This window comes from Sapajus apella, unplaced genomic scaffold (genome assembly GCF_009761245.1).
Source record: "Sapajus apella isolate SASKATOON/1434 unplaced genomic scaffold, GSC_monkey_1.0 scaffold70, whole genome shotgun sequence".
NCBI classification, from domain to species: domain Eukaryota; kingdom Metazoa; phylum Chordata; class Mammalia; order Primates; family Cebidae; genus Sapajus; species Sapajus apella.
The window spans coordinates 8,495,662-8,508,927 of record NW_022437010.1 but is presented as its reverse complement, the minus strand read 5'-3'; the positions used below and the strand labels follow the sequence as shown (position 1 = coordinate 8,508,927).

Here is a 13,266-nt window from a genome sequence, read left to right as displayed (position 1 = left end):
ATCTTGAAGGATGTTCTTCCTGGCATATAATAATTCTAGGTTAGCAGGGTTTTTAGATTTTGTTTTTTCCAAGGTACTTTGGCCTTTTCTTTGGTGGCTTTCATTGTGTGATTTTTCCCTTAGTCGTTGGATGAGTGCAGTTTTACTAGAACGCATCTGGAGATGGATTTGTTTGTATTTCCTACTTGGGGTTTGAGTAGGGTTTCCAGATGCTGTGAATTGACATCCTTTATCGGTTTTAGTATAAACGTCTGAATGTTAGATTTTAAAATATGATTCTGATGCCTGGTGTGGTGACTCATGCCTGTAATCCCAGCACTTTGGGGGTTATTGGAAAGCGGGAGGATCACTTGAGGCTGTGAGGGACCAACCTGAGCAAGATAGCGAGATCCTGTCACTGAAAAAACAATTTAAAAATTAGTCAGGTAGGCCGGGCGCGGTGGCTCACGCCTGTAATCCCAGCACTTTGGGAGGCCGAGGCGGGTGGATCACAAGGTCAAGAGATCGAGACCATCCTGGTCAACATGGTGAAACCCCGTCTCTACTAAAAAAATACAAAAAATTAGCTGGGCATGGTGGCGCATGCTTGTAATCCCAGCTACTCAGGAGGCTGAGGCAGGAGAATTGCCAGAACCCAGGAGGTGGAGGTTGCGGTGAGCCGAGATCGCGCCATTGCACTCCAGCCTGGGTAACAAGAGCGAAACTCTGTCTCAAAAAAAAAAAAAAAAAAAAAATTAGTCAGGTATGGTGACACACTCTGGTGTTCCCAGCTACTTGGGAGGCTGAAGTGAGAGGATCACTTGAGCCCAGGAGTTCAAGGCTGCAGTGAGCCATGATTGTACCACTGCACTCCAGCCAGGAAACAAAGTGAGATCCTGTCTCTAAAAAATATAATAGTTAACAAATACATGAATAAAATATGATTCTGTTCCATACTTTCTTTTCTCCCATTAAGCATCTTCTTATTGACTACCTTGGGTCTCTTATCCTCCCTTTTGTATTTGCGTTTTGGGGTTTTATTTATCATATTTGTCTATCTGGAGGCTCCTCAACTGTCCAATTATTTTTGATTATGTGCTGGATATTGCATTATAGAACCTGATGGTCAACATGATTTGAGGTTTATGTGTAATTTTCCCCAAAATCTGATTTTTGTTTGCTTCTGCAATGTGCCCACAGGTAGCAGCAAACCAGGATGAAAGTAATCTACCTTGAGGGATTGGAAATTTCTGGGCTCTCCAATGACTTATAGCAGGGTTGCATTCTGAGCTGACTCTGTCATACTCATGACTCAGCTAGGGAATAGCTCTTAGGATGCCAAACAAAAGCAGAGGCAGTCTAATGGGGCCCCATGGTTCTTGACAGGCCCAAACTCTGTCTACCACTTCTGAATTGGCAAATGCCCCTGGGGCAGAAGTGACCCCAATTTCCAGATTCACTTCTCTGAATTTCCAATTGGTTCTGGATCTTGGACCAGTAATTCTTTATGATCAGGTTAGCCCTCTCTTGCCTTTGGGCTGATGCTTGTTTTATTTATTTGGTTTTTAATTGTCTTCAGAGGCCTGAGGTAACTATTTCACCATTACATAAATTAGATGCTCTCCACATAAAATAAGAATTGGATTCTAGTCTCTGCCCTGGAACTCACCAATTGTTTTGACCTTCAATAATTTACTTATAGTCTATGGGCTTGTTCCCTTACATATAATTTGAGCAGGCTTGCTGGGCCCCTGCAATTCAGTTTCTACATAATTCGCACGATTTACTCTAAATCACAGTGGATTTTAGGATGGGGAACCAAAAGAGAAGACTTACAGGAGGCAATATTTTTCCTGTAAGTAAGAAAACCTGGAATATGGCAGGTGCTGATAAGTATTTTAAGAAAGGGGGAAAGAAAGAAAGTTTGTTGGCAAGAGAGTTGCCAAAATTTTGTTGTTAACCTGTAGAATTCCTCACTACCAACACTGATGTCAGGCCAGGAATACCCTTTGGTAGTCTTAACTTGTCCAGGATAAAGGAGAAATAAGAAAAGGCCTGAGACCAGTCTGGCTTGCAGAATCCTAGGAAGTTTTATTAATTTGTGATGCCCCCTATCCTTGTGGGAGCAAGAAAATGCAGCATTTCAAGTCCCAAAGAACTACATTTGATAAAGTTTTCTATTAGTCCAAGAGCCCCCACCCCATCTCCCCACACAGCCTCGCACAATGCCATCTTATTGCCATAACAACCTGTGTGAATGAAGGAAGTCAAGAGTCTCAATCAGAAAACACATGAGAAGGCTGAGGTGGGCAGAGATCACCTGAGATCAGGAGTTCAGGACCACCCGGGCCAAAATGGCAAAACCCCATCTCTACTAAAAATGCAAAATTTAGCCGGCTTTGGTGGTACACACCTGTAATCCCAGCTACTTGGGAGGCTGAGGCAGGAGAATTGCTTGAACCCACGAGGCAGAGGTTGCAGTGAGCCGAGATTGTGCCACTGCACTCCAGCCTGGGCAACAGAGCAAGACTCTGTCTCAAAAAAGGAAAAAAAGAAAACACATAAGAAGGTAGCTAAGTGTAAAACCTTTGTTCAGCATTTACCCTACTACGTGGTTATTTTTGTAGATTCTTGGCATCTTTTATCCTAAGACACCCACTTCTTGACTCCATGCAGTCCCACATGAACTATATATTATACATAAAGAAGAACAAAAAAGGTAATGCAGGTTATAACTGTTGGCCCTTTAATTGAAGAGTCTAAAAACTAGAGGGCTGTAACAGAATACTAATCCTGCAGAACAAGAAACAGAAACATCAGGCAAGACAAGTTTGTCTTCATAATCTAGGATCTCAATTGGGGTGCTCTCTTGTATTTCAGCTGATACCTGTTTTTAATCACCCCTTCAATAGTCAGAGTGTCTGTCTATTTTGCAGCTTCCAAAATTCTAATTTCAAAATGCATGACCACTTTATCACGTTTTCCCATGGCTATCAGGAAGATACAGCAATTTTATAGATTACTACATGGTCAAGAATCTACACATCTTCTGTATTCTTTTTTCTTTTTCACTCGATGTATTCAAAAGCAACCACTGGATTTTTTCAATGTGAAAAGAGAAAACTACTTACCCATGCCAAAATTCATGTGTAAACACCCAACAGAGCAGAACTTACAAAGAAATTGAAAGATTTGTTTCTGGATAGTGGTTTTATTGGTAAAGATGTAAGAACATTGGCACCATTAAAAACTCCAGTAATAGGCCGGGCGCGGTGGCTCACGCCTATAATCCCAGCACTTTGGGAGGCCGAGGCGGGTGGATCACGAGGTCAAGAGATCGAGACCATCCTGGTCAACAAGGTGAAACCTCGTCTCTACTAAAAATACAAAAATTAGCTGGGCATGATGGTGCGTGCCTGTAGTCCCAGCTACTCGGGAGGCTGAGGCAGGAGAATTGCTTGAACCCAGGAGGCGGAGGTTGCGGTGAGCCGAGATCGCACCATTGCACTCCAGTCTGGGCAACAATAGCAAAACTCCGTCTCAAAAAAAAAAAAAAAAAAAAACTCCGGTAATAAAGCTTTAAGCTTGATGTTGTATTACTATAGTCTCTTTCTTCTAAGGGGAAGAAAATCTGCCCAAGAACAGGATGCTACCTGAGGAATTGTGCCGAATAAAGAAAAAAAATGGATGGTCGGCTGTGAAATTTTCCTCTGGCATCAACATGCAGTAAGTGGCGATGCCTGCTGTGGCAGCTGCTGCCTCTGTTCCTTCTTCATTCACTTCCACAAAGGACTTATGGACAATTTTTGATATAAAAATATCTCTGGCTCCTGACATGCCAGACAGATCAGCCTTGCTACTGTCAAAGAGATCCTGCACACCCAGGCGGGCCAGGTCAGAGTTGAGGGTGTAACTCTCTTCCAGTTTGAACCTGGGCAAGTTGACATTAACTTCAATGGAACTGAGATTCTCAGGTTTGGTCCACTCACGCAGCTTTTCCAAAGTCAACTGTTCCTCAACCTGTAATTAAAATGAGGCAAAAGAAGAAGTGATATCAATTTTACATAAGTAAGACAATAAGGCAATATTTAAATGAATAGACATATAATATCAGTTGCTAGTTATTTTCCTTCATGTTTTGTGCCAAAACAGATTCCATTTGGAGAATTTTATTTATTCCTGACAATTGACGAAATAGGGTAGAGCTAGTGTTCCAAGTCATCAAAGGTTCAAGTACAGGGACTTTGTACATTGGGTCCATCATCCACTCACCCACCCACCATCCATCCACCCATTCATCCATTCATCCACTCATCCATCCATCCATCGATCCACCCAGCTACCCAGCCACCCATATATCCATCCACCCATTCACCTATCCACCCATCCAGCCATCTATCCACCTATCCATCATCCATCCACCCATTCATCCACTCATCCATCCATCCATCCACCCACCCACCCAGCTACCCAGCCACACAGCCACCCATATACCCATCCACCCATTCACCTATCCACCCATCCAGCCATCTATCCACCTATCCATCATCCATCCACCCATTTATCCAACCACCTATCTACCCATCCATCCACCCATTTATCCATCCATTCATCCAAGGCTTACTAAACCCCTACCACAATGGATTACTGTGATAGGCCATGACAGCTGCTATTACTCTTCATTGGTTGAGTAGTGCTAGAAGAAATTTAAAATATTTCTTCTATTTAGTCTGAATCCCACTGAATCTGTGGTAATCTGTGAACCTCACTGGAGCTGAAGTAATATCTAATAACTTCAGCTCCTAGGTAAAAATTACAAAGGCAGATTATGCACTGGGCCTAGGTCCTCATCTGAAATTATGATGTGGACAATACTTACATCTACCTTATAGAATGTTGAGAGCATTAAATGAAATGATATACATAAAGTGCTTGGCGCATAGTGCTATATAAATGTCAGCTATTATCATTACTATTGTTATAGCTATTGGGCTGGAACGGAACCATCACTACTTGTTCCAGTCGTGCTGACAATTCCTTTTATGAGGCTAGAGATTTTCACTTTACAATCAGAAAAAAAAAAAAAAAAAAAAAAACTAATGCAAAAATACAACTGAAAGAAAGACCACATTGATTTTTATACAATGTATTAAAAGTCTGTACATGCAAATGATTTTTTTTTTAGAAATAAAAAGCAAAATTTTTATTATTTAAGACCAGTATTATTATTTATTTTTATTTTTATTTTTTATAAAGATGGGGTTTCACCATGTTGGTCAGGCTGGTCTTGAACTCCCAACCTCAGGTGATCCGCCCGCCTTGGCCTCCAAAGTGCTTGGATTACAGGCGTGAGCCACCACGCCCGGTGAGACCAGTATTATTTATATATATATATGTATTTTTTTAATTGCACTTTAGGTGCAAATGATTATTATTAGACTTCCTTCCTGATACCAAGTTTAGTTGGGGAGGAGAGACAGAGCACAGAGCAGGCCAGGGTCCCTAAAGAAAAACTTTAATCTTCACAGTTTTGCTTACTTCTAGCCCTGGCAAGAAATGTAATAGCCTTTAAATTACATATAACAGACAGCTTGGGCAACATAGTGAGACCCTGTCTCTACAAAAAATTTAAATGATCACCAGTGCACTCCAGCCTGAAAGACAGAGTGAGACCCTATCTCAAAAAAAAAAAAAAAAAAAAAATACACATAATGGAAACCTCATACAAATTTCATATTAATAAATAGGCCTAATGTGTCACATGAGGCTTTTTCTGTCTTGTAACCATTGGAAATTTAATTCACTATCTATATGAACTGTGATGAGAATGAACAGTGTAATAATAGAATTTTATAGTACATGATGAAGCTATATGCTGCACTGTTGGGATGTTTCAATCTTTTTCCTTAGTAAAACAATCCTCATCTTACTGTAATTTCCTCTAAAGTTAATTCAAGAGCCTTTCCATGGGCTGCTACTAACCAGTATTATATTTAGTATAGATCTTTAGATGACCCCATCACATGCGTCCACTGAAAGTAGCTGCCCATCTTTCCTGAAAAATGAAATGTTAGCCAGGCACAGTGGCTCACACCTATAGTCCCAGCTACTCAGGAGGCTGAGGCAGGAGAATTGCTGGAAGCCAGGAGGTCAAGACCAGCCTAGACAACATAGTGAGATCTTGTGTCTATAAATTTAAAAAAAAAAAAAAATTAACTCTGAGCTTTGGTATAGTAAGTGTTGATGGGCTACATTTACAAAGGAATAGCAAACTATTGGAAAATGAACCATCGGTGAACACTTTTTTTTTTTTTTTTTTTGAGACAGAGTTTCGCTCTTGCTACCCAGGCTGGAGTGCAATGGAGCGATCTCGGCTCACCGCAACCTCCGCCTCCTGGGTTCAGGCAATTCTCCTGCCTCAGCCTCCTGAGTAGCTGGGATTACAGGCACGCGCCACCACGCCCAGCTAATTTTTTGTATTTTTAGTAGAGACGGGGTTTCACCAGGATGGTCTCAATCTCTTGATCTCGTGATCCACCCACCTCAGCCTCCCAAAGTGCCGGGATTACAGGCATGAGCCACTACGCCTGGCCATCAGTGAACATTTAATGAGCACCTACCTACCATACGACACATACACACAGGAGGAACCACAAAGCATCAAGGCCAGCAGCCATACCTTCTTCAGGCCCATGGACTCATCGTCAGTGTCATCCGGCAGCAGGATGACCATGCTGAGCTCCTTGCCTTGGTAAGGCAGTTCCAGCACACGGCACTTAAGGTCCTCAATGTAGCCAAATGGAAATTTGTTCTTCTGATACATCATTTTCACAGTTTTTGTGTCTTTCTGAACAGTTGAAAAAAAACACTGAAATTACTCTCTGCACTCTTTTAGAGCAATGTATGATTCTGTACAGTTACCTCACCTCACCTTATTCAATCTGAACGGGGCATCCGTCGTGGCCTCTTTTAGGAATTTCTCCTGCCAGTTTCCCTTGAAATAGATGGCATTTACTAGCACAAGTTTAGTCATGTTGTCAACCACACCTGAAGCCAACAGTTCCGGAATCTTCCCTAAAAAAATCAAGTTAGCTTTAGAAAAAATCCAAATTGGAATTCCAAATTTGAGCTGACAATATATTAGGATGGAAATGTAATACAAATATACACTTTCTACTTAACCTTCATTTAACAACATATTAAGTTAGGAAAGCCCTACCTAGTAGCATGTCTTCACTTTAAACATAACAACCTGTGAGGCAGACCAGGGTGACACACAAACTACCCACAAAGGACTCCAAAATTTAAACAAGTCAAATGTGCTGAAAGACCAAAGACAGGAAAACTCTCCTTTTCTGGACCGTATGATAATCAATGAGCCTCATTTTGTAACACCATTCATTTTTAGAAAAACAATTCTTGATGAAAAAAATGTCTTTAGTCATCGGTAAATGACTTCTTCAAATCGCTGAGCAGATGCCTACTCTCACAAAAAAGATTTAAACAATATCCCAAAGGCAGAACAAGACCAAGCATGGTGGCACACAACTGCAATCCCAGCACTTTGGGAGGCGGAGGTGAGAAGATCCCATGAGCCCAGGCGGTCAAGGCTGCAATGAGCCACGATCGCACCACTGTACTCCAGCCTGGGCGACAAGCAAGACTCTGTCTCTTAAAAACAAAAACCAAAACCAAACAAACCAACCAAAGAAACAGCAGAACAGCTACTCCATGGAAACAAAGGTCACCTTGGTGACCACAAGTATGGCCAGGAATAATTCCCATAATGGCAGACAGGCCTTCTGGAGTGGGTTGACTGATAACAGGACTACATAAGAAAAGAGATGTGGTAAAGAAATAAATTGCACCCTAAAGAGCAAGTCAGTCCACACCTACCACACCTTTTTTTACTGGACAAGATCTTGGCAAAAAATTTATGACCACAGCAGTTGGTGAATATTGATTTCAGGTATTTCCATGAAATTCCAGGATATTTCTTTCCTTATGTGTATTAGATAATTTTTGGCAGGCCGGATTCTCCTCAAAATTTTAATTTCTTTTTTGCTATCTTCAGTGTTGGTCTTAACTTTACTTACTTACTTACTTACTTAATTTTTTTTTAAGACCAAGTCTTACTCTGTCGCCCAGGCTGAAGTGCAGTGGTGCGATCTTGGCTCACTGTAACTTCCGCTTCCCGGGTTCAAGCGATCCTCCTGCCTCAGCCTCCTGAGTAGCTGTGATCACAGGTGTGTGCTACCACACCCGGCTAATTTTTTTGTATTTTTAGTAGAGACAGGATTTCATCATGTTAGCCAAGCTGGTCTTGAACTCCTGACCTCAAATGATCCCCCTGCCTTGGTGTCCCAAAGTGCTGGGATTACAGGCATGAGCCACCGTGCCTGCCAATGTCGGCTTGAACTTTAACATGCAGTTTTGGAGGGCTGATGAGAACAAAGAATTTAGCTGCTTGAGTTAAATCATGTTTAAGTTTCCACTCCGGTGAGCTACTAACATTTGAGAGCTGTCCAGCAATGGGCGGCGCAGAGTTCATGCACCCCGAGCATCCTCTGACTGTAACCGCCATGTGTGCCAGGACTGTGGGAGCTGGGGAGGGAAGAATTGCAGGTGGGGAAGGCAGACTGAGGAAAGGAATGACCTGTGCATAATGATTCCATTCTGCCCAGGCTCTCACCTTCTGTCTGTCCCTTCACCCACTGGTTTATGGTCTTCCTTGCATCTTCAGGGGCGTGCTGAAAATCCACACTGGTCAGGACGGCACCATATGTTTTCTCAGTTGAAGCCAAGAACTCCTATTTTAAAAAAAGGAGAAAATAGAAGCAACTCCTCCTACCTATAGAAATTGTTTTCTAAAATCCTGAAAAGCAACAGAAATTGTCCTAAAAGGCTACAGTTTCAACTCTTACAGTTTTTCTCATAGTAGCAGAAAACATTTAACATTAAATTTACTGTCTTAGCCATTTTAACATGTACATTTCAGTCATGGTAAGTCTAACCCTTATCCTGTTGGTGTTATATAAAAATTACCACTCTTTTCTGACCTTGGACTAAGATTTCACAAATACTGATTGTACTCCTGCTTCAGTAAAACCTCCAGGAGCTAACTTTTCACTGAAAAGACTGTAATACACAAACCACCATGTCAATTAAAGTTTGCATTCTGGCTGTTTGCATTCTGTCCTGTTGCCTTCCGTATTGTTTCTGCCATGTTTGCCTTCTGTATTGTTTTTCTGAAAATTTACAAATATTAAAAGTGACTTCCATGACTTGATTGTGCTGGAAAGTATCTGCACTGTGTAGGGGGGTTTTAGAATGTGAAGGGCAAAGTACTTACAGGGAGGAAATTGTAAGTTTTCTCTCCGTACAATCTATTAGCAAGTTTCAGAATATAGGATGCGCCACGTTTGTTGATATCAGCATTCAGGCTCTGAAATCTTGAATGAATCTCCTCAACCGTGTTGAAATGAAAAGTCTAAAATAAAGAAAACATTCTTTCCACAACCATTTACTTTGACACCATAAAATGGTTCCTTGGTGTTTCCTTCTTTCAAATTAAATTAGTGTGTTTCTATTACTAATTATTGATGATCCCCAACCCAATATTTATTAATTTGCCATTGCTTTCACATCACTTTTGTTACACTTGCAGTTCCTCAAATGTGAGTGGTTAATACACTATATATTTACGTAATCTGCCTTTTTCCAAAGAAAATCATAAATGGTATGTTCATGCTTGTTTTCTGTATCAAATACAGTTTTACTGAAAGTTCTCAGAAATAAGCAGTAAAAATAGGATTCATCCTCTATTCAGAACCACAAACATATTACAGACTAAGGTTTTTTAAATTTTATTACCCTATTAAACATTAACTCATTTATTTTAAAATAACTTCCAGGCCGGGCGCGGTGGCTCAAGCCTGTAATCCCAGCACTTTGGGAGGCCGAGGTGGGTGGATCACAAGGTCAAGAGATCGAGACCATCCTGGTCAACATGGTGAAACCCTGTCTCTACTAAAAATACAAAAAATTAGCTGGGCATGGTGGCGCGTGCCTGTAATCCCAGCTACTCAGGAGGCTGAGGCAGGAGAATTGCCTGAACCCAGGGGGCGGAGGTTGCGGTGTGCCGAGATCGTGCCATTGCACTCCAGCCTGGGTAACGTGAGTGAAACTCTGTCTCAAAAAAAAAAAAAATAAAAAAATAAAAATAACTTCCTTAAACTTAACATTCTGGCAAAAGTTTAATTCCTCATATATCAGTTACAAATCAAGAGGCCCTTTGTGGTTTTATGAGGCCTAGGCTGGTTCTTTTATTATTAATACACAAAGAACAAAACTATGTAGAGTACAAAGTCCACATTACTCACTGGGATATGGAATCTTTCCACTGTGCCTATGATCCATCTGCTTTAATGGAAATGCAGGGTGGGGGGAGTCCTTAAAACTATTCGTTGCTGAGGTTTTTAAAGTCCCTGAAAAGTCTCAAGCTAGGAACTGATATAACCCTGCAAGAAGGAACTAACAATTAGTAATAGAAGTTTCTTTAACAAATTTTTTTAAAAATCTTTAAAATGCTTTCATATCTAAAGCGATGAGTAAGAGAAGCTTCGCAGCCCCTTAAACCTGAATCCGGGGCTGCACCTTGCCAAGGAGCAGGTGCAGTATAATTTGCGGCAGGTATGTTAGAAGAACCTCCACTGTTAGCTCTCCTTTCTGCTGAGCTTTGAGAGACAGCTAGAGTTCTGTTCTCAGAATTGAAGAGTACCAAGCACAGAAGTCCCCTCCATTAAGGACAAGAAGGAAGGCTGGGCATGAGAGTGACCTGTCACATCGCCAGGGGCTGGGTCCTGCTCCCGAAGCTGTTGGGTCTCCCCCTCACCTCCCCTGCAGGGCTTGCTATGCCGCAGCCCACTAAGCCATGCACAGAGCCCTGGGACTATAGAACTACAGGGTCGCTTTCTTCCCTGCAAAAAAGCAATGCCCCTATCTCCATTATAGTGCATTCCCTATGTCTCACTGCTCTCATTATAATTGAAAGTAGCATTATGTAACAGGCAGTATTTATGAGTTGCAAATCATCATATGCAAAGCGAAAACTGGAAGCTGCTGGCCCAGGAGGACCTGGTATGGCTTTCAGGATAGCTGTCAGAGTCATCCACTGGAGCAGAAGCCTCGCCCTGAAGGGATTTTTGTCAGCTTTGCTCACTGCTGTCTCCTCAGGAACACAAAAAACAGTTCCTGGCATGTGATAGGTCCTTAGGAAAAACCTGATGATGAATGAAAGCCTACCTACAAATGGCACTTTTTGGAAAGTCTGATCTCATAATGTACAGTTGTTGAACACAGAAATACAGTTTTGAAAAGATGCTGTTTAAGAGCTCAACGGCACAACCTTTCCATACAGACTGTCCATTCATAGGGAGACAGCAGGAAAGCGACCCTTTTTGCTTGTTTCTGCTGACCTTGGACAGCTGCGCCGCCGTGTTACCTCTGGTCCCCAGAAAGACCATGGCCATCGCAGATGAAATGCTAAAGGGAGAGATGAAGACATTTCCAGCCGGATTGTTCTCACTCAAGGCCAGGAACAGGTCCAAGGCGAAGCGGGTGTTTGCTGAGCTCAGCTGCTCCATGGTGAAAGCTGTAACACATGACAGGAACCCCATGGTGCCTGGTTCCCGCTGCTCATCCGAGCTGATCGGGCAGCACTATTTCCCCAGAAGCTTCCTCATCTTGTGCCAGCCACCCTGTGATGCCCTGGATCTTGTACTTTCTCCCCACTTTTTTATTCCAGCGGGGCAAGAACACTTTCCCAGGCCCACAGATGTGGGATCATGCTGGCCAAGGATTCAGCAGTTAAAGGGGATCAGGACCCAGGGTGCCCTATAGGGCTCTGACCTTGCAGACAGGTGAGTCTGGGGGGTAGGGTGGGGCCAACCCCAGCCACCCCAGCCTTGGCATAGCCACCCAGCCGTGGGTCCTTCCAACCTACATCTGGGAGTGCACCTGCTTCTGAGCCTTTGATTCAAGTCTCTGATTCACTGGGCAATGAATCTATTGCCTACCTTCACCTGAACTAAGAGCGTTCTATCAGAGACTCATAGCTAGCTAACTACGCATTAGAACTCCAGCAGGGGTATCGCTGTAATTATTATAATCACATAATTATTCCTCATTTTTGAGGTTCAAAAGGCGTAAGAGGTCCAGTGCCCAAAGTCTCAGAGCCGGCGCAGGATGTGCCGGGGTGTGGCGGTGCAGCATCCCCGTCCTCCACCCACCAGCCCATCGTGATCTCCATTCTCAGAGCCCTTATTTCCCCAAGGACAGGCAAAGAAGAACTGTGCTGGCTGCTCGGCACGTAAGTACAAAGCTGACTTCTCCTTGCTGTTAAGTCGTCTCTAGAATCGCGAGGGGTTCCTCCTCTCCCTCCCTGCAGCTGCAGAAAGGAGAAGCAGCTTGGCCCTGGGCTGCCTGGAAACTCACAAACAGCTCTGGGAAGCCGGGAATTCAGGGACAAAGAACAACATTCGGATCTCAGGTTTCAGTCCTGACTTCCGCCTGCATCTGTCGTCCTCCCTCCCTCCCTCGCTGGCTGGCCCGGCCTGCGCCTCGGCAAGGGCGAGGATCCGAGGGGCCTATCTCAGACCGAGCGCGGGTAGGGGATGGGGGTGCGCACAGGGGGCGCAGGCGGAGCTGTGGGGCAGACTGGCCTCAGCCTAGGAGGTGGGGGGTGCTGGGCTGGAAGCTGAGCGAGGGGCCCTGGTCCCTCCAGTCCCGGCCTTACCCGATGCGCCGAGGCACGCTGCGGGCTCCGAGCTGGGTGCGAGGTCTGGGAGGAAGCGCTCAGGGCCGCTGCCCTTATACCGTGCGGAAGTGTCACGCAGGCCGCGGCCGCGGGCGGGGCAGCGGCCCTTCCCTGTGACTGCCCAGGAGTCAGAGCTCCTGGGGTTGCCTAAGTGGAGGCAGAAGTGAGCGTGGCTTCCCAGCAGCGCCCTCCTCAGAGAATTGGCGCCTGTCTCAGTTCTAAGCCTTTCCCGGAATCTCCGGCAAAGACCTGAAAAGCTATTTCTTACAAAGGTGTGAAAGACTGAGAAGACAGTGTGTCACCTCTTGGAGGGCAAACGACTTTCTCTGAGTCCCATCTATACTGGGAGCTTCCTTTGAAGGGAGGAAGCAAATGTGGGGATCTTGCATAGATAGGGAAAAAGAGGGGCCTCCAGGATCAGATATAACAGACCCAATTCCAAACACCTGCTCTCTGCTTCCAAGATCACA

At 43.8% G+C, this 13,266-nt stretch overlaps 1 protein-coding gene across 2 annotated transcripts; it reads right to left on the bottom strand.

The window, feature by feature from the left end:
* Positions 1 to 2,702: 2,702 nt before the first annotated feature.
* On the bottom strand, positions 2,703 to 13,004 carry SERPINB1 (serpin family B member 1). Of its 2 annotated transcripts, XM_032250096.1 has the most exons (8): positions 12,776 to 13,004; positions 11,457 to 11,632; positions 9,332 to 9,469; positions 8,672 to 8,789; positions 6,911 to 7,053; positions 6,659 to 6,826; positions 3,547 to 3,999; positions 2,703 to 3,233 (listed from the first exon to the last, which is right to left on the bottom strand). In XM_032250096.1, the coding sequence occupies exons 2-7, from the start codon at positions 11,622 to 11,624 to the stop codon at positions 3,595 to 3,597; spliced, it is 1,140 nt and encodes a 379-aa protein (XP_032105987.1). In that variant the 5' UTR covers positions 11,625 to 11,632; positions 12,776 to 13,004; the 3' UTR covers positions 2,703 to 3,233; positions 3,547 to 3,594. The 2 variants fall into 2 exon arrangements, with proteins under 2 accessions (XP_032105987.1, XP_032105986.1); XM_032250095.1 differs by lacking the exon at positions 2,703 to 3,233 and having other exon boundaries at positions 3,522 to 3,999.
* Positions 13,005 to 13,266: the final 262 nt, after the last annotated feature.

Coding starts and splice junctions, on each gene's coding strand:
- SERPINB1 (XM_032250096.1), bottom strand. CDS start 11,624: ATGGAGCAGCTGAGCTCAGCAAACACCCGCTTCGCCTTGGACCTGTTC. Junction 8,790..9,331: donor AAACTTACAATTTCCTCCCT/GTAAGTACTTTG, acceptor TTTTTAAAATAG/GAGTTCTTGGCTTCAACTGA. Junction 4,000..6,658: donor AGTCCATGGGCCTGAAGAAG/GTATGGCTGCTG, acceptor TTTTAATTACAG/GTTGAGGAACAGTTGACTTT.